Below are 18670 nucleotides of genomic sequence, written 5' to 3'. Positions count from 1 at the left end.
TCAATATACATAGGTATATACATACATATGTATATTTTTATTGGCAATTTTTAAAGTTTTTGGACGATGGAGACATGTGTAGATGTTCACGTAAGTGAAACGATTCTTTTATGTATGGCTCAAGCAGCACACGACTTCCGGTCTTAGACCAAGTATCCTCTGGGTAGCTTAAGAACATCCGTTTGAAGGCGAGCTAAAGTGAGAAGGCGAAACATCCCCTCCACACGGTTGTGCGCTGGGTTTGGGACCCGCCACGTAAAAAACAGTACCAATGAAAAAGAACAACAAGCCTCGTTGTTATTAACTCGGCTATAATCGCGTAAGCGGTGTCTACGTCAGTAAAGAAGAAGAATAATTATGTTTTCTGACTATGTTATTGAAAATTTAATATTTGTTATAGACATATTTATTTTCATTGCAATATTTATTTCAATTGCAAAATCATCTCCAGTCACAAAAATTGTCTCTATATGAAAATCTCAATTTTTGAGACTTGTGACTGAATCAAAGTACAGAATCGCTCGGTAATTATCAATATTTCATAGTTTTTCTATTTAGCTCATTTCATCTAAATACGACGCTTGAAAATGCAGCTCAATCGGCAATCGCATCACTTCAAAAGCAGCATAAGTCATTTTTAATAACAAAGCACTGCAAAAAGGACAAACTTGACAACATAGCCAACATTGTCGCATTTATGCGAGCTCGTATGTATGGAGCAGAGAACGTTTATATATTAAATATTATAAACGTTCTCTGCTATAAATATACGTTCTCTGGTTATACTTTTCAGAGTGCCCTCATGTGAAAACTACATATCAGGAGCAGAGAACGTATATTTATAGAGAAGGTTCACGGCGCGGAGAGCGTAAAAAATATTTTTGGCTAACAAAATGCGATGAGCGTGTACGTTCTCTGCTGTTTCTGCTTGTGTTTCTTACACAAAGAGGTCGCTGAAAAACGTAAATATGAAACTATAAATCTTTACATATCCAACTAACTTAACTTTTTGATAAGACTGTGGTATCGCTAGAGAACGCTACCAACACTGTGTAACTTAACGAAGTGTTAAAACTTGTGGAATCGAGGAGCCTATGTTTGCTACGTCCGGATAGAGGGCGCCAAAATTCGACAAGTAGTTGCCAGACATAAGAGAAAATTGCTTGTTCTAACTTCTCTGCGTTTTCCACACAAAGAGGGCGCTGAAATCTGTAAATTGAATTATTTCTATACACCAGAGAACGTATATCGTATAATGTATATATGATAAACGTTCTCTGGATAAACGTTCTCTGTCTATGATATACGTTCTCTACTACATTAATTCTTAATTGAATTCAAATCGAGTTGAAACTGAAATGCAACACTGGGGTTGTTCTTCCCACTGTAAACTTATCCGTATTTGTTTTCCGGTTGTTGTCTAGGCTGTAAATTTGGTTGTGTGCAATTGATAATAGCAATTAGCTGATGAATTTTAATCAACACGGAAAATACAAAGTGCAGTTGCCGAAAGGCAAAAACTGGTCCCTCAATTTTGTATAATTCTTGTGCATTACAAACTTGCATTAACATGGGTCAAATGCGCAAGTAAATGTAAATTAAGCCCGCTAATGCATATTAGCGCTGCCGTCTGTCAGGGCTATAAGGGCTATTAGGTGAACAAAACTATATAAAAATTCAATTTGCATCTTTTCATAGTTGTAAATTCTCTGTCATTGCCTTACATTCTCCGCCTTCTCATTCTTGTAAGTTCTAAGGTAATGTCTGATGGATTGTGCCGCCATCAAATTTTATGCTTACATACATACATATAATGGTGAATACAAGCTTTGTCCGGAAAGAAATAGGACTGAGTCGATTTAAAAAAAATTATTGAACCAATCATTACAATTCTTTAAAAACTTTCAAAATAGGCTCCTTCTGCGTCGATGTAGCGCTGCCAGCGTGATTTCCAAGCATTGAAGGCGTCACGGAAGGCATTATCCGGAATAGCCTTGAGAGCCGAGGTGCATGCTCCGTGCATCCCCTCTGTCGTCTCAAAATGCTTGCCTTTCATTGGGTTTTTCCGGCGAGGAAACAAAAAAAGTCCGGGGGCCACATCTAGGCTGTAGGGGGGCTGCGGAAGCATTGGGATGCCGGCCTTGGTTAGGCGATGTGAGCCGGGGCGTTGTTGTGGCGCAACTTCCAATCAGTTGCGATGTCCGATTGACTCTTCAGATTTTGTATGAGTCTGGATTTTCTGCTCATGTGGCATGGGCCTCTGAATATATTTTTGCATCAGAGGCACCTATCTGATAGGTCGAGTTATTTTTGTGGGACGGGGGAAGGATTAAGTGCATATATTGGCAGAATGCCCGATATACTCAGACATTAGGCATCTGGGTGATATGGGGATTAGCTGGACTGATGGACGATTAGATGTTAACGCTGTGATCTCCACTAGTCGGAATACCGAACAGTTAGGGTCGTTTGCGCGTGAGTTGTTTAAGCAGCGAAGGCGTTTAGTTGGAAATTAGGGTTAGATTTTGTATGAGTGGTGTGTGTGGGGTCCAACCCCTGGTCATCAGTCCAAAGCTGTATAGAAGCTCAACTGGTAGTAGCTCCGGCTAAGGTCTGACCGGAGACTTAATTCTGGTACTACGGGAAGCAGGAGCCCTTGGATTTCGCTCCAACCTGCACATGCGGACTGGCCCCTCCGATAATATCGTGGTGGTTGTGGTTAAAACCCAAATGCAGGAAGAACTGACTTTGTCAGTCGAATGTGGAGATGCAATGCAAATTTTAGAAATGTTCGCTGTCGAACCTGCACCTTCTCATTGTGGCGCAAACAAGACCTCCTACTGACACCACTCCTATCGTCACTTAAAGCTAACAGCAAAGTCCACTGATCTTTCTTTACGTTGCTTTGTTATGGTGAAGCGTTCTCAACAAAATTTCATACAGACAGCCGGCTGAGACAACATAAGGGAGTTTAGTATATGAGTACGTCTATATCCAGGCGGCAATTAAGACAATAATCTCACAAAGTAGTATGTATGTCAAAGAATATCCTTAGAAGCAGGAAGGCAGTAGATGTAACAGTTGCCGAAAAGCGGCTGCATATACTGGGTTCAAAACCACAACGGAATTCCGTAAACGAAACAGCTGATGAGATTGCTAGAAGTGCCATCCGTCTGGCTAATGCCTTAAGGGCATGCAGAATCACCAAAATCATGTGCCAGAGCTGCGAAGACACGCATGCTTTTTACTTACATGGTCTCGAAGGGATCATACTGACTTACTGACATTGGGAATAAGTAAAATTTCTATGCTGCTCTCCAGTATTATCTATAACTCGTCTTACATATCTAGGAGCTTTGTAGTTCAAGGGACTATATGAAGTAAAAAAAAGTCCCGTTCACATAAAACTTTCCTCGCTTTGCGTAGCAGTTCATACTAAAACAATAAACCGAAGAAAACAGAGGGTATGTCACATGCTTCAAAAAAATTTCTACTAATTTTACAGTTGTTGTTCTGCACCTCAATGCAGATCTGCATGGCTGCATGGCATCATCTCTGCGCAGAATCAATGGTAACAACATAGAAATAATATTTCCGTGAGCCAAGTCTGGCAACACTATCAGCTGTTCATTGAAATCCTTAAAGGAAATGCAAATAAGGAAGAAATTCTCGCAATTTGTAAAGTAAGAAACCTCACAGATTGGAGAGTGGGCGTGGTTATTATCTGATGTTACCCATTTTCACAGAGTATAAAGGAGTTTTCTTGACAGAAAGAGTGGTTATTTTAACTTTGGTAGCTTAGGATGTACATATGTACATATGTCGAAAATCTTTTTTTCTTTGTTTTGTTTATTAGTGTTGTATGTATGTATGTACATCAAACCTACGCTACCCGTTTCTTTAAAAACTAACACTAATAAACAAAACAAAGAAAAAAAAAGATTTTCGATTTTTTTCAACTTTCACTTTTATTTAATTTTAACGTATTTTTGAAATGTTTTAAGCTTGTCAAAACTTACTGCACATATATTCTAGCTGCAGATAATTGTGCAGATCTGCTTGCAGAATATCTGGACATGCATTTCAGGCATGAACGCTTTGCTTTCTCTGTTCCTCACTAATAAAAATGGCGACTGTTGCATGGCAAAGCGAAAAAAGACGTTGTTTTTATGTGCACGTACTCATACACAAATGTCTTCAACAATGACAAATACTTCAGCTTAATTTAAATTTAACCTCCGTCTGCCTTTACCAAGGACCAGCCGGTATGGGTTTCCCCGACTTTGATCTTTGCAAATTTGTAAAGTATAAAAAATTTGACACACCCCTTTCTTACTTGTTATGACTTGTTGGTGTTTTTGCGTTACGCAGTAAAAGAGTATGTATGTATTTTTAACTAACTAATTTATTTTATGAGACCCCTGCGTTTAAACAAAAAAAATATTACAAAAATCGGTTGACCAGTTTAATATCAATAGCGGGTGTTCGTGAACCTAACTGAGATCCCATGTTCAGTTTTTATCAAATTAGCGTGCAGATTTATTGTATGGCTTCTTATTTTGCTGTTTTAACACACATCCGGTTCCGGAAAACTTCAAATCAAACTGTTTGGATTCCTCTCGTTTTCTTTCTTTCTCTTCCTTCACATGATTAATATAGCATTCTTGCCACACTGAATCCTGAATCTGAAAAGTACAATGTAAATTTATTTGAATAATAATTTTTAAGCAAATAAAAAAATCATTACACTGTAGTTAAACGTACAAATGTCGAGGAAAATGATTTAATCGGTTTCTGCGCTTAGGATGTGTGCAATGTGCGTGGTAGAAAAATTAAAGTTCTGGCAGATAAAAGTGAAATTTTAACATTTTTCCGAATCCAGAAATTTATCCAGCTTATAAAGTTGGTTAGCAGATCTTAATGTACATATGTACTATATATGGCCATACTTTTTGTAGAAAAGTGGCAAACTAATTTTCATTGGCCAAAGATTGGATTCAAATTTCAATAGAAGAGCACGATCCGCTAAAGAACATCTTAACTAATATTATATAACAATATGATATGGAATATTTCAAAACTAACTTAAATCGCTCACCAGGCTAAGTGGTTGGTGAAAGGGCGGTAGCAGAAGAAGCACATGTACATACTTTAGTTTACAAAAATAAAATAAACAATCTTTAAATAAATAAATAGACTGTGACTTCTAAAATAAGCGTTTCACCGAAAAGAGCTTTGAAATTTCAGATGTTTGGAATTAAGGTTTGCAGAAAAAATGAATTTATAAAATTTGTATAAAGTGTAAAGTTTTATTTACAGTCATACAATACTAATTTCAGCTTTGATGGATTTATGGTCAGCAATGACTGCGAAAAAGGCATGAGATTAAGGGGCTATACCAGTGTGACACTTTCAAAAAACTTTTTTTTTTGCTTTTTCGATAGTTTATATATTCAAAAATATTCTGTGGCGAGGTCGTATCTTAAATAGTTTTTGAATGTCAGCGTTCTAAACAGCGACCGCTCAGAGGTGCAAACATACATATATAAGTGAAACTTTAAACGCGTTTTTCTCGAAACGACATTTTTCAAAATTGCTGACATTATAACTCAACGAGAAATTGACCGATCGATCAAATTAAAACTAGATATAGTTGAATACATTTGCTATCCAATAGACTACGATCTTTTTGATTGGTTGAAATTTGTCAATTTGGCATTAAAAAAACGACCATTTTTTTGTAAAAAAACGATTTTTTTTTTCAAAATTACGCCAATTTCTTAATTTTTAATATTTTTAAAGATCGTAGTTCATTGCATAGAAAACATATTTAAGTTTAATAAACATTTTGAATTTTTTTGTTTCAGCTACTCAATCGACCGGAATCATGCCAGCAGTTGAGGCACTTTTTTTCGGCACTTCTGCAGACAGCTCATAACTCCGTTATTTTTAAATATTTTTGTAAAAAAATTTTTTTTTAATATAGCTAAAAATATACTTTATTACGTCCATAGAACGTCGAAACATTCAATCTAGTACTTTCTTTTAAAAAAATTCACGAAAATCGCCTAATTTTTCATGCGTCACACTAGTATAGCCCCTAAAGCCGTATGGGTACATAGTGTATCAATACCCATGTGTTAAAGAGATATTCAAACTCACACACATATGATGTACGTTTATTTACATCAGTTTTTGCATAAGGCCTTTGTTCATTTTCTATCACAAAGGAAAAGTTATTTTGCCCTGTAGATAATGTAATTTTAAATTCTTTATTAAATTTTAAACATTTACTTAAAATAAGTATTTAAAACTCAACAAAGATTTTGTCAACCTTACCACTGGTGGGGGGAATTCAAACAGTCTTTCGTCGAGTGAGAAATCTTTCATTCTAATTTTATTTTTAAATTTGTAAACCTTACATCCTATTTTTGAGTTCTTAGTTGCCATTTTAAAATATAGGTCTGAATAGAGGATAAAAAAAACATCAAAGATATTATTTTTCGATTATATTTTTTATTTATATTTTGTAAGCAACTCAAACATTTCGAAAAGTGTTTAAAAATCTTGAGAAAATCAATTTTACATAAATGTCCTGAAACCAGTGTCCTTTCATGGGCAAAAATTTTCCAAATGAAAAACAGTCAGATCATAGTTGAGTGATTAATGGTTTTCAGTGTTTTGATAGTGATAAAATCAGTGTGCCTTATTGTTGACGACGAATGTTATAACACCAAGTAAAACACAAAATTTAATATTTGTTATCGACATATTTATTTTCATTCTGAAGACGAGTTTAAAAACATCTCTGAATAATGAAATGTAAAATAGATTTTGTGACTGTCACTTCATCATTTGAACAGCAAAATCGTCTCAAGTTTAAAACAAAAAAATTGTCTCTAACTCAAAATCTCAAATTTAGCTGCTTGAGACAGATAACACAGTACAGAATCGCTTAAACGGTTAAACTAAATTGTTTTACGAAATGTCAACAAGAGATCAAACTTTTATTTCATATACCCACCAATAGGTGGCGCCACCAGAAACAGTTATATTTAAAAAGTTCTGTTTCTTTTGCGACAGACCTTGTATATGTATGTACGGCACACCACATGGGGTTGTTTTCAACTATACAATGCAATACATGTGTGTGTGTTGCCATATAATTTATGTTGCATGGTTTGGGTTGTTTTCAAGTGCACATGTGCATTTGTAATCAATTGCCCAAACCTAAGTAAATATGTTTATTATATTTCTTGAGTGCATGCTTATTACATATTAATGCATTCGTGCCTCATATATGTATGTATATGTATGTTGCAAATAAATGCATATATACCTTCTGTTAAGAAGACAGGGTGGCAGAAGACAGTTCATACGGCAAAAGGTGTTCCGGCTGAACTTCCGTTTCAACAAGGTGGTACATCGTAACTAGGTCATCTCTAACATGACCGGTTTGATCTAATGGCGGTGATCATAGAATCATTCGATTTGCTCTGAGGGTAGAAGTCGGGACCGACCTCCGATACGTATCCCCAGAAATACGAACTGGAATATTTTCAATGAAATTCTAGGCAAAATAATGGGTTGTCCAAAAAGTCTTGCGGTATTTGTATTGAATTTTTTTTTTTTTTTATTGAAATTGAAATGAATTTTTGATGACTCATGCCCAGCTCTTGACCGATGCTACGGCTGCTACTATGCCGGTCTTCGACCAATTCAGCGATTTTATCGAAATTTTCCTTCCGGAGCGTGGCGCATCTTCGACCACCTCTATACCAGAACGAAAACGTTGAAACCATCGTTGTGCGGTGGAAATGGAAACTGTATCGGGTCCATAAATGCACAAATTTTATTGGCGGCTTTAGATGCATTTATCGTAGTAGTACTGTAAGATATGCCGTATTTTCTCTTATTTTGCTCCATGTTTGACGCTATAACTCACGAACCACTTAAAAGAAACGACAATCAATCAGTGTTAGCGCATAGCATGACCCGATGCGACGAATAAAACTAGAACTACGCGCTTTCAGCGCCAACTAGCGAAAATACCGCAAGACTTTTTTGATATATTATAAGCAGAGTGAGACAGGCGGATAGTAGACTGTAACTGGACTGGAGAGCAGGCTGACTGCTATATACCAGTCTATAATGAACACCTATCATTGTGCTTGTCCACTAAAGGTGGCCACCAGGAAACAAACCTGTCCCTGGTGGTCTAACAAACTCTCGGTACTTAGACAAACGGTGCGCAGGCTGTTCAATAAAGCCAAGCGCACGGGCAACTGGGAGGAATAACAACCTACAACAAGGAGATTAGGTTCGTGAAGACAAATGGCTTTAGGAAATTCTGTGACAGCGTCTCCTCGACCCCAGAGACAGCTAGACTGCACAAGTCGTTGTCAAGAGGCAAGACGAACACGGTATTATCCATTCAAAGGCAGGACGGGACCTATAGGACTAGTGCGGGGGAGAGGGCAGAGACACTCCTACAAGCGCACGCTCCGGAGACGATTCAGGCTGACCACACTCCACCACCGGTCGCAAGCAGACCAGATCGCCTAGACTGGCTGACTGCAAGGAATCTGTTCACTGCAGACCCAATGAGATGGGCACTGGCCTACTTCTCGAACTATAAGTCACCAGGAGCGGATGGCATCATTCCAGCTTATTTGCAGAAAGGTATGCAAGTTCTCTTGCCACGCCTGTTAGCGCTGATGAGAGATAGCCTGGCGATGTCGTATATCCCAGAGCCATGGAGAATTGCGAAAGTAATCTTCATCCCCAAGGTGGGTAGGAGAGACCAAATCATTCCGGCCTATTAGTCTCACATCCTTCATGCCAAAATAGATGGAAAAAGTAGTAACAACCACATAACATCGGAAGCGCTAAAAATCGCGCCCCTACATGCTAGATAGCATGCGTACAGGCAGATCCACTAACACTGCTCTGTATCAACTCACATCTGAACTGCAGAATTCGCTGGATAACGGCGAGGTTGCGATTGCGCCTTCCTTGACATTGAGAGTGCTTTTGATAATGCGTCTCACGCTAACGTGATCAAGGCACTAGAGAAAAGGAACGTAACGGCTCCAGTATGCAGATGGATAGAAGCCTTACTGCGTACTTGGGTAGCGGAAACAACTGTGGGGGAGAGCAAGATTCGTTTTGGCACTACAAGGGGCTGCTCACAGGGTGGAGTACTATCCTCTCTGCTATGGAGCTTGGTAGTAGATGAGCTCCTTGAGTTGCTCACTAGCAATGGAATCCGTTGTCATGGGTACGCAGACGACATTGTCATAATGGCGCGAGGTAAATTTGAGAACACTCTCACACTCTCTGTGACATTGTTCAAAGGGGCTTAAATCAAGCAAAGGGATGGTGTAACACCGTAGGGCTAAGTATCAACCCGGCAAAAACTACCGTGATCCCTTTTACTAAGCGAAGATCTCTTCCAAGCTTGAGGCCCCTAACAATTGGCGACAGGGAGATGGAGATGTCGAAAGAGGTCAAATTCCTTGGCCTCACATTAGACTCATCCTTACGGTGGAGTAGGCATTTGGACTTAACGCTGTCCAAAGCCACCAAGGCACTCATGATATGCAGACGCCTGGCCGGCAGATCCTGGGGATGCAAGCCAGGTATCATTAGATGGCTGTATACCATGATTGTAAGGCCTATTGTCACCTATGGAGCGGTTGCTTGGGCCGTCAAGGCAACGCAGTCTTCGAAAGGCCTTAGATTATCAAAGCTGCAAAGGCTTGCCTGTGTCTGTGCTTCAGGGGCAAAGCGCACATGCCCCACTGCGGCGCTTGTTGAAATTCGCTAAATAGCATATACATATGTATGTATGTAAGTTGGCCAATTAGTAAATAGAAAACCGTTCTATTCAGTGATGAGTCAAATTTTTACTTAATAGGCAGTGATGAAATGTCTTATGTGCGAAGACCAGTAAATAAAAGATGTGATCCTCGTGCCTCCAATGATTTGTAAGAGTAGTAAGCGACAATTTAATTTTTTTTTATAATTTTTGAGGGTGGCTAGGACATGATTTTAAATATAGTATAATCGTTCTGTCCAATAATATTGATTTTTATACATTTTCCTAAACGATTCTCTGTTTTATCATTGTATTTTACAACATTGCATATTATTGTGGAACCCTATCCCGCTATAGCTTCGATTCCCAGTAGGTTCTGACTTGTTTCTTTAGCTTTATTATCAATTACACTGGTCAACACTAGTTTTGGTGCCAATATACTGTATTATTTTATTAACTTATGACTGTATTCTGATTACATACATATACACCAAAAATTTTGACATCCTACGTGTACTTTTCTAAATATTTGAAACCAAATGTCGATGATTCCACCGGCCCACAAACCACACCAAACCGTTATTTTTTCTGGATGAAATAGCTTCAATTCCTGCACAAACTGTATTTTGTACGCTTTCAATTTAAGATCTCGACGTAAAATCCACCAAGTCCTTCCATATGTCTGAGTTGCTGCGAACGGCGCCGCATCGACTTACCACGATCTTCGTGTAAACTTTCAGCTGTGGACGCTATATTTTCGTGGTGGTCGAATATTATCCAATGAGTTTAAAGTTGGATAATGGTGTTGCGAATAGTACATTCAGTGGGCCGAATATGTTGACCATAAATTGAGCGTGTTGCCCATAAGTTGAGCGAAGCGCGAGAAACACATTCTTGACAGAACGTGAATTTTCGTAATAAAGTTGAACGATTTGTAAACGTTGTTCAAGCGTAAGTCTTTCCATGATGAAATGCCAAACAATATTGAACAAAAATAATATGACAGCTTGACACGACTCAAGCAAGATTTGTCAAACACGGCTATTGAAAAAAGGATCTCTCTCTCCTGGATCATGAACACAACTATATATTATATTTCAAATCTCCTCTCTTTCATTAAAATCAACCTTTTTAGCTTAATAGAGTTATTGCACACAAACATGTAACATTTTTGGTTTATGGCAAGGAATAAGAGATAGGTTTTCACTACTTCTCAAGGAACTCATCGTTTACTAAATTTTTTTTATGTGCAAAACTTAAAAAATCGAAAAGGAAGTATCTGAAGTCAAAAATTAAGGGCTTACGTTTCCAGAGATTTTTTTCAAGTCCGCAAAGAAATAAAAAAATTAAAAATGAAATACCCGAATGCATATTTAATTTTGGATATTTTTAAACTATTTATCTACTGTTCATTCGTGAATTCAATTCAATAATAAATACATTTTAAGTTTTGTTACCCACCTTTCGTTTTTCCTCTTCTTGTTGATTATTCAAGATTTCACTATTACAATTTTCCATAATTTTCACTTCTTCATCGAACAAGAGTTTTTTATTTTTCCAGCGTATTATCTGATTTTCTGTAATTTGCTCCTGAAATTAAAAATAAGTATTTAGAGAAATTTCTTAACATGTGTGTAAATATCTTAAATTATTATCTACCGTTAGCTCTTTTTGTTGAGACAGCTTCTTATTTCTCTCTGCGACTCTCCTTCGTGCAAGATGTGATCCGTTCATTAATGTGTGAAACATGTGTCTGTAAGTTGAAGGTATCAATTAAAGATCTTAGGCAACTAACTTAATTCTTTTGGATTAACGAATTAGATGAACCCAATTTTCGAGGACTTTTTCCACAAATCGTAAGTCATGAATGGCACGTTGAATATTGAATTCTAAAGCTTGAAGAGAGTCTGACTGATTGTTAAAGACCAATGACTTCAAATAACCCCCCAAGAAGTATTCTAAAGGTGTTTAATCATAACTTTTTGGAGGTCATTCAATGGCATAATTTCATGAAATAATCGAATCACCAAACTTTTTTCGCAATAATTCGGTTGTTGCACATGCTGTGTGGCACGTAGCCTTGTCTTGGAACTAGACCAACTTCTTCTAAATGCGACCATAAATGGTTATCATCAGCTTCATTTCGAAAGAAGCGCGGAGTAATGGTTGTTCATGAATAACTTGTGGATTTTCTCCGCACCAAAATCGACAGTTTTGTTTACTTACCGCACCACTCAGATGAATGTGAGCATCATCGGAGAATTTTTGCTTGTATCGTTATCGTTTTCAAGTTGTTCCAAAGCAAAATCAACAAATTCACGACGTTTACAGTGGCCCAATGTCTTCAGTTTTTGACTGAGAATAATTTTATAGGGAGACAAGCCCCAATTTTTTCTCAAAATACGGTTGTGATTTGAAACAGTCCCAATTCTTGAGAACGTCTTAGAATCGACAAATTGCGGTGTTCGTTCATTGGAACGAATTCATTCCCGTTTATAGGAATTTGGAATATTGTGTATACGTTGAAACCCGTAATCGATTTTTTTATTATCTTATTAAATTCTACAACAATTTTCAAGTTGATCCGAGTAATTGTTACGGAGATACAGTGTTGAGAACTTGTGCACTTTTGTCCCACTTTTATTGTCACTCAAATCTTAAAACGCGTTTTTCACGAATCTGTGTTTTTGAGGTCGGTAGGCAAGATTGAGAACTACTTAACCAATCTTCATGAAATTTTATACGGGTCCTTGAGATATAATTCTTAAAGACTTGGACGAATGATTTTTTCGATTGCAACTATTTGGAATAAAATGTTGCGAAATTTTTACTGAAATTTTATTTTTTTTTTTTAAATGTTTGCCAAAATTCAATTTTCAGTTTTTTTTCCTTTGACCAAGTTCTAAGTTAAGGTTTTAACTAAAAAACGTATTTTTTCACTTTAAATGATCCTGTAAGGATAGGGTTGCCATATTCCCTGATTTGCCAGGGAATTCCCTATATTCCCTGATTTTAACCTTTGGCACTGATTCCCTGATTTTCGTGAAAAATGTACTGATTGATTTTCTTGTTCGCGGTCGAAGACTAAAGCCATTATCAACAGTGTTTTGGCGCCCCATTCTGTTGATGTCGTGGTAAAAGACTTGAAAGAAAACTCTTTTTGCCTTAGTTTATTTCCAGTAGTTGAAAGAATCTTGAAAAAGTTGTTCTGTTGAAGTCGTATTTTTAATCGATTGAGAAACCCTCCGCATTTTTGCATTCTTTTTTTTTCCAATGACTTTGCTGAATCTTTTTTGTTGTTTGTACATGCTCACATGTCCAATTTTCAATCGAAATTGGCATCGATCGAGAAAGAAAAAAATAGCATTTTGGAAATCAATTCTCTAATTGATAAGGTTGTCAACGTTTTGCAAGAGAGAATTGAACAAAATTTCGTTCCTTTCACTTTAACCACCAAACTCAATGCTTTGAATGCTAAGGGAAAACGTGAAGAATGTGCGAACTTTCGAGAAAATGTTTTCATGGTTTATCGAGAATCGTTGGGCTATTCACTGAAGTGGACTGCATCACGTCCGAATACAAAACACTTCGTTGGTTGCAATTTTCATCTGAGCCCGAATTAAAAATGAAATATGAACAAGTTGTTGAGGCGATTCTGTTTTTAGATCGAAAAATGTTCATATTGACGACAACAAATTGAATGCGTTCTTGAAATCGAAAAAAGAGGACCGAGAAATATCAGACGAGTTTTTTGCGCAATCTGTTAATGACCAGCTGTGTCAATTTGCAACATATGCAACGGGACTGATTTTGACTGAGACCGATATGGTAACCCTATGTAAGGAGTTATTCTGCCAAAGCGGGCGCATGTTTTTCAAGAGATCACCGGAAATGGCATCGCAATGGCCGAGTTTAAAATATTTGTTTTCCAAATATTTCAGAATTTTTTTTGTTAATAGTGTATGAAAACATTGTGCAGTCGGAATCAAGTTCTTGTAAGCAACCTTTTGTATTGTGAAGGGTACTTAGCTTCCGTGCAACAGAAGTCCGACAAAAATCCGTGCGAAATTTCGTGAAGATATCAAAAATGAGCAGCCTCTTGAGGAGAAAAGAACGTGTGTATAATTTCATATCGATATCACAAAAACTTAGAGAATAGTTCGCGTTATACAGACAGACGGACATGGCTAAATCAATTCAGCTCGTCATGAAGATCATTTATATATACTCATATTTTGTAGGGTATAAATATATAAAATATATGCAACATGTGTATATATGTATAAGATATACATTCTATATATAATTATAATATTTCGTGAAATACTTACTCCTTTTCGAACTGTTCTCGAGTAGCTTGTTCTGCAACTTTGTTGTTCTTCCTTTGACATTCGTAATTTTTAATGTTAATGTTCTGATTGATTCCCGCAATCGTTTTGAGTAATTTTGTTTCCACAACATCTTGCTTAGCCTACATACATATGTACATGTACATATACACACATGTACATATACACATATGTCCATTTGTAATTAGAATGCATATATTTAGGAATATGTTGAGAAAGGCACAATTACTGTTAGTGAAGACCTTGCGAATTTTACCTTTTCTTCGAAATATCGTCGAGTAACATCTTCCCATATTAATTCCAACTGCTTTTCTCTTTGCCTCATTGCTTCCTTTTCCTTGATTTGATGCAGTTGGGCTTCTTTGGTATCCAATAGCAGCGCTTTGCTTTGCCAATGCCTCGTTGCCTCACAGTTTTCCCTGCGTAAAATTTCCAATAGATACGTAACAAAAATCATAATGTGTACAATTTAATTTGTATGCCATATTTAACTGTACATTTCTCTCTGCAAAGCCTTAAGTTGAAGAAACTTATCCTTGTCATGCTCCCGCTGTATTCTCTGGATACCAAACCATTGCTCCCTCTTTCTGGCTGCATCCTCAATACGATTCTTCATGACCAAAGCCAATTCCTCTGAATACCTTAGGTTCTCACACTCTAAGTTACATCGTAACCTGCATGTATAAATACATACGAATGTATCGGTGATAAAATATAGTATATGTATGTAAATATGCAAAAAGGCACAAGTCAATACTTACAGCAATCTCCTTTCATTAAGATCTTCATGTATGCTTCGTAACCTGTCTTTAACCTGAATTGGAAGTGTATATTAATCAATAATTACTTTATGAAATGTAAATGCTGACAATTGATTGATTCTGGGTTATCTATACTAGATTTACCATAGATTTAATATTGCATTTCAAGTTACGATGATTCGTATGTTGTAAGAACTCGATCATTTCCATTTTTATTATTTTCACGTAATTGACGATATTGAATTTGGAAAAATAACAGTTAAGCTTATAATTTTGTTGTCATAACAACAAAAAAAAATCATTGCGCATATTCAACAACGAAATAAATAATAATAAATGTGTTCATACACACATAGAAATATACAATATATGTACATAAGGGTTCTTCAATGAATCGTTTTCCAACTCTTACCCTCTCAAATGTTTCTAATTGATGAAAAAAAACCTCACTAAACATGTGCCCTCTTGCTCAACTTTTAACGGTCGCTTTGTTGTTCTTCAGGCGGTAATTACTATTCGAACTTCTTAATGGTCGGGCAATGCAACGTCTGCTCCATCGACATTGCCTCAGAATCACTCTTGCTACAGGTGCTACTTTGGACTGAGTAAGCAATTGAGAAGTATGTAAAGTCCTCTCTCGACGAATAAAGACCAAACTCTATAAGTCAAGATTCCCGTCCTGCTATATGGTACAGAGGCATGATGGACGATGACAACATCTGATGAGTCGGCCTTAGTAGTTTTCGAGAGAAAGGTTCTGCGAAAGATTTATGGTCTCTAGCGCATTGGTCACGGCGAATGTCGCATTCGATAGAACGATGAGCTGTATGATATATACGACGACCTTGACATATAGTAGTTCAGCGAATTAAAAGACAGAACATTTACAGTTCATTGCATGCAAATTTGTATACCATATATTGTATTCCATAAGCTATATGGAGTCTCCACAGGCAATACGTACAGCAATACAGTTAGTACACCATAAACTTTTGCCTGTCGAGATGATTTCACTTCAGAAATCAATAGTGTCAACATTGACCATGAGGACTAACAGGCGTACCTAAATAAAAGCGATCGGCGGCACGTTTTTTCCGCTCATCGTTAACGTCGTCGCGGCATCCCTAAATGAAGGGGCAACTTTAATTTAGAACAAAAGAAATGAAATACATAACGAATTAATTTATTAATAATACTTACTTATATCAATGTTTACAAGCATGAAACACCAAGCGTTAAGAAATTTTTCAATAAAAGTCCAATTTATTCATTAACTGCAACCGACTTTAGTTCTTAAAAATTAAAATTTCTTCGCAAATCAACTTTGTTTCCTAACACGCTGTTAAAATCGATTTTTTCGACGGTCAGCGTTGCCGCCGCGTTTATTTAGGTATGTGCCATACAAAGTCTATAGTTATGTGGAGTTTTTGACAGTAATTTGCCGCCTCTGCTTTCATTTAGGGACAACAGTAACAAACAGTGGTACATCAATTATTGCACATCTCGATACTTGCAACAACTCGATTCTTGCAACAAAGAAATATTTTTCATTATGTACTCACTACTTGCGACTTCCCAAAATTTTGACCTCGATACTTGCGACAAGACTTTGTTGATTTTCGTAACGATTCGATTTTATCGATCATGAATTGTTGTAACTCTTACGCATGTGCGTTTCAGGAGATTTGAATCAGTTTTAACTGACGTTTTGTGTAGTGCGGTTTCATAATGGCAAGGAAAAAATTTACGTTGCCACCAATAAAATAGAAAGTTGACATTTTAAAGAAACTAAGTGCAGGATATTCTGTCAATTCCTTAGCCAAAAGTTTTCAAGTGCATACATAGATCAACAACAGCTCTTATTAAGAAAAATGAAGCCACCATAAAGAAGTTCGTGTCGCATGCTGAATCTGGTCCTGGAAAGGGGAAAACGTTTAAACCATCAGAACTTTCAAAAATGAAAAAAGCACTTCTGAAATGGTTTGCAAAACAGCGAGCAAAGAACTTACCCATCACGACTGATATGCTCAAGGTAAAGACCACAATTTTCCATGCAAAAATACAGGAAAAGCCAGGTGACTTTCGTGCTAGCAGTCACAAATATGGTATACGAACACTGAAAATATCTGACAAAAAACTTTCGAATATACGTAATATTCATTCAGTTAACCCATTTTTGCAAAACTTAAAAAAAAAATTACTGATTTAGGTTTGAACAAGGAGCAGATATACTTACATACAATGCCGATGAGTCTGGCCTCTTTTGGAAGCTTTTGCGTAATAGAACTCTTTTGCGCTCAAAAGAACCTCGGCTCCGTGAAACAAGATCAATAAAGAAAGAATAACTTTTCTTGTTTGTACGAATGTGTCTGGTAATAATAGAGTAAAATTAAAGGTTATTGTGAAATCATTGAATCCACGCTAACATAAAAATTTTACGGATTTGCCTGTTATCTACAAAGGAAATAAAAGTGCTTGAATTTGAAGAATGGTTTTACAAAACATTTGTTCCAGAGGTGTGTAGATGTTTTGCTTTATCAATTTAAAATTTCTTAAAACCGCAGGTAAAAGAGTTTCTCCGTGGCGAAAATCTTCCCGAAAAGGCTATTTTACTTTTAGATAATGCACCCTGTCACCCCAAAGAAAGAGAGTTAAATGATGGTCAAATATTGGTAATGTGTCCTCCTCCGAATTGTACTGCTGTTATACAGCCCATGGACCAGAATGTCATAAGGCTTACGAAAATGAACTACAAAACAAGCCTTTTAGGTCACATCGTTCGACGAGGAAAATCAGTAGACGAAACTCTGGAAAGCATCAGCCTGAAAGACGCAATATATTTTTTTATCTAAGGCAGGGAAATGCTGTAAATGTGTCTTCAATTCCGTCATCTTTTCAAAAATTATTTGACATAACAACCGAATGGAATAATGAAGATAACATTCCTCTTTCAGAGTTACGTTTACAGCTAGCTGAAAATGCATCTGAAGATGCATCTCAAGAACCATTGCAGAAAACCCCATTTCAAGTTTGACCAATGTTTGTTGAACCTATGAGAACCATTGCAGAAAAAAAGTTACGTCGGCGGAGACAATATCAGCATTCAATGTATGCCTAGAATGGGCGGAGCAAAACAACGCTTCCTTAAAGGGGGTATTCTTGTCTAGGATTTTGAAAAAATCGATTTTTTTTACATATCTTGAAAGTTTAGACTTTCAAAAATATGACCTTGGAAGGATTTTTCAAAATTCGACTTATTTTCGGAGATACAGCCGATTTTGTGACGTGGCGTCCGTGTTCACTAGAATTGTCTTCTTTTTCGGAACGATACCCACGATTTCTCAGGCTCTACTGGACCGATTTACTTGAAATTTTTATAGAGTCTTCTTTATAGGCTTGTCTATGGTTGGAACTAGCCCCATCCCCAAATTTTTATTTTTATTATTTTCAAAAAATTCGAAATAGTCAGAAAAAGTGATCCAAAAAACTTTTTTTTCAGGCAGTCGCCATTTTGTGAAAAAATTGTTTCCCACTTTTCCGTAGTTTCGGTCATTGCGACATTATTCTAGATTAATAAACTTTTTTTTTTGGTTTCAGATAACTAGGCGGGTCGAAATCATGGGTATGGTCACGAGGAAATTTTTAGAGACCCCCCACTTCGTCAGCTCATAATTTTTGAAATTTTTTTAGTTTTAATTTTTTTCTGTTTTCTTCTAAAATTAACAAATAACTAATAAAAA

The 18670-nt window shown here is 36.7% G+C and overlaps 1 protein-coding gene and 1 long non-coding RNA gene across 4 annotated transcripts in view; both read right to left on the bottom strand.

Annotated features, from left to right (window-relative positions):
- Positions 1-18240, bottom strand: part of LOC126757262 (uncharacterized) — a 76973-nt gene extending 58733 nt beyond the window's left edge. The window contains exon 1 of the long non-coding RNA XR_007666718.1: positions 18159-18240. This is a non-coding gene — a long non-coding RNA (uncharacterized LOC126757262). The remainder of the gene's footprint in view (positions 1-18158) is intronic.
- On the bottom strand, positions 971-15487 carry LOC126757253 (trichohyalin). Of its 3 annotated transcripts, none has more exons than XM_050471017.1 (8): positions 15075-15321; positions 14931-14983; positions 14667-14843; positions 14426-14588; positions 14152-14291; positions 11480-11573; positions 11282-11410; positions 971-1209 (listed from the first exon to the last, which is right to left on the bottom strand). In XM_050471017.1, exons 1-8 carry the CDS (start codon positions 15138-15140, stop codon positions 1102-1104), a joined length of 930 nt encoding a protein of 309 aa, XP_050326974.1. In that variant the 5' UTR covers positions 15141-15321; the 3' UTR covers positions 971-1101. The 3 variants fall into 3 exon arrangements, with proteins under 3 accessions (XP_050326974.1, XP_050326973.1, XP_050326972.1); XM_050471016.1 differs by lacking the exons at positions 971-1209; positions 15075-15321 and adding exons at positions 4388-4685; positions 15343-15487; XM_050471015.1 differs by lacking the exon at positions 971-1209 and adding an exon at positions 4388-4685 and having other exon boundaries at positions 15075-15312.
- Positions 18241-18670: the final 430 nt, after the last annotated feature.

The sequence above is a fragment of the Bactrocera neohumeralis genome, chromosome 4, assembly GCF_024586455.1.
Source record: "Bactrocera neohumeralis isolate Rockhampton chromosome 4, APGP_CSIRO_Bneo_wtdbg2-racon-allhic-juicebox.fasta_v2, whole genome shotgun sequence".
NCBI classification, from domain to species: Eukaryota; Metazoa; Arthropoda; class Insecta; order Diptera; family Tephritidae; genus Bactrocera; species Bactrocera neohumeralis.
This window is presented reverse-complemented; position numbering and strand designations above follow the sequence as displayed.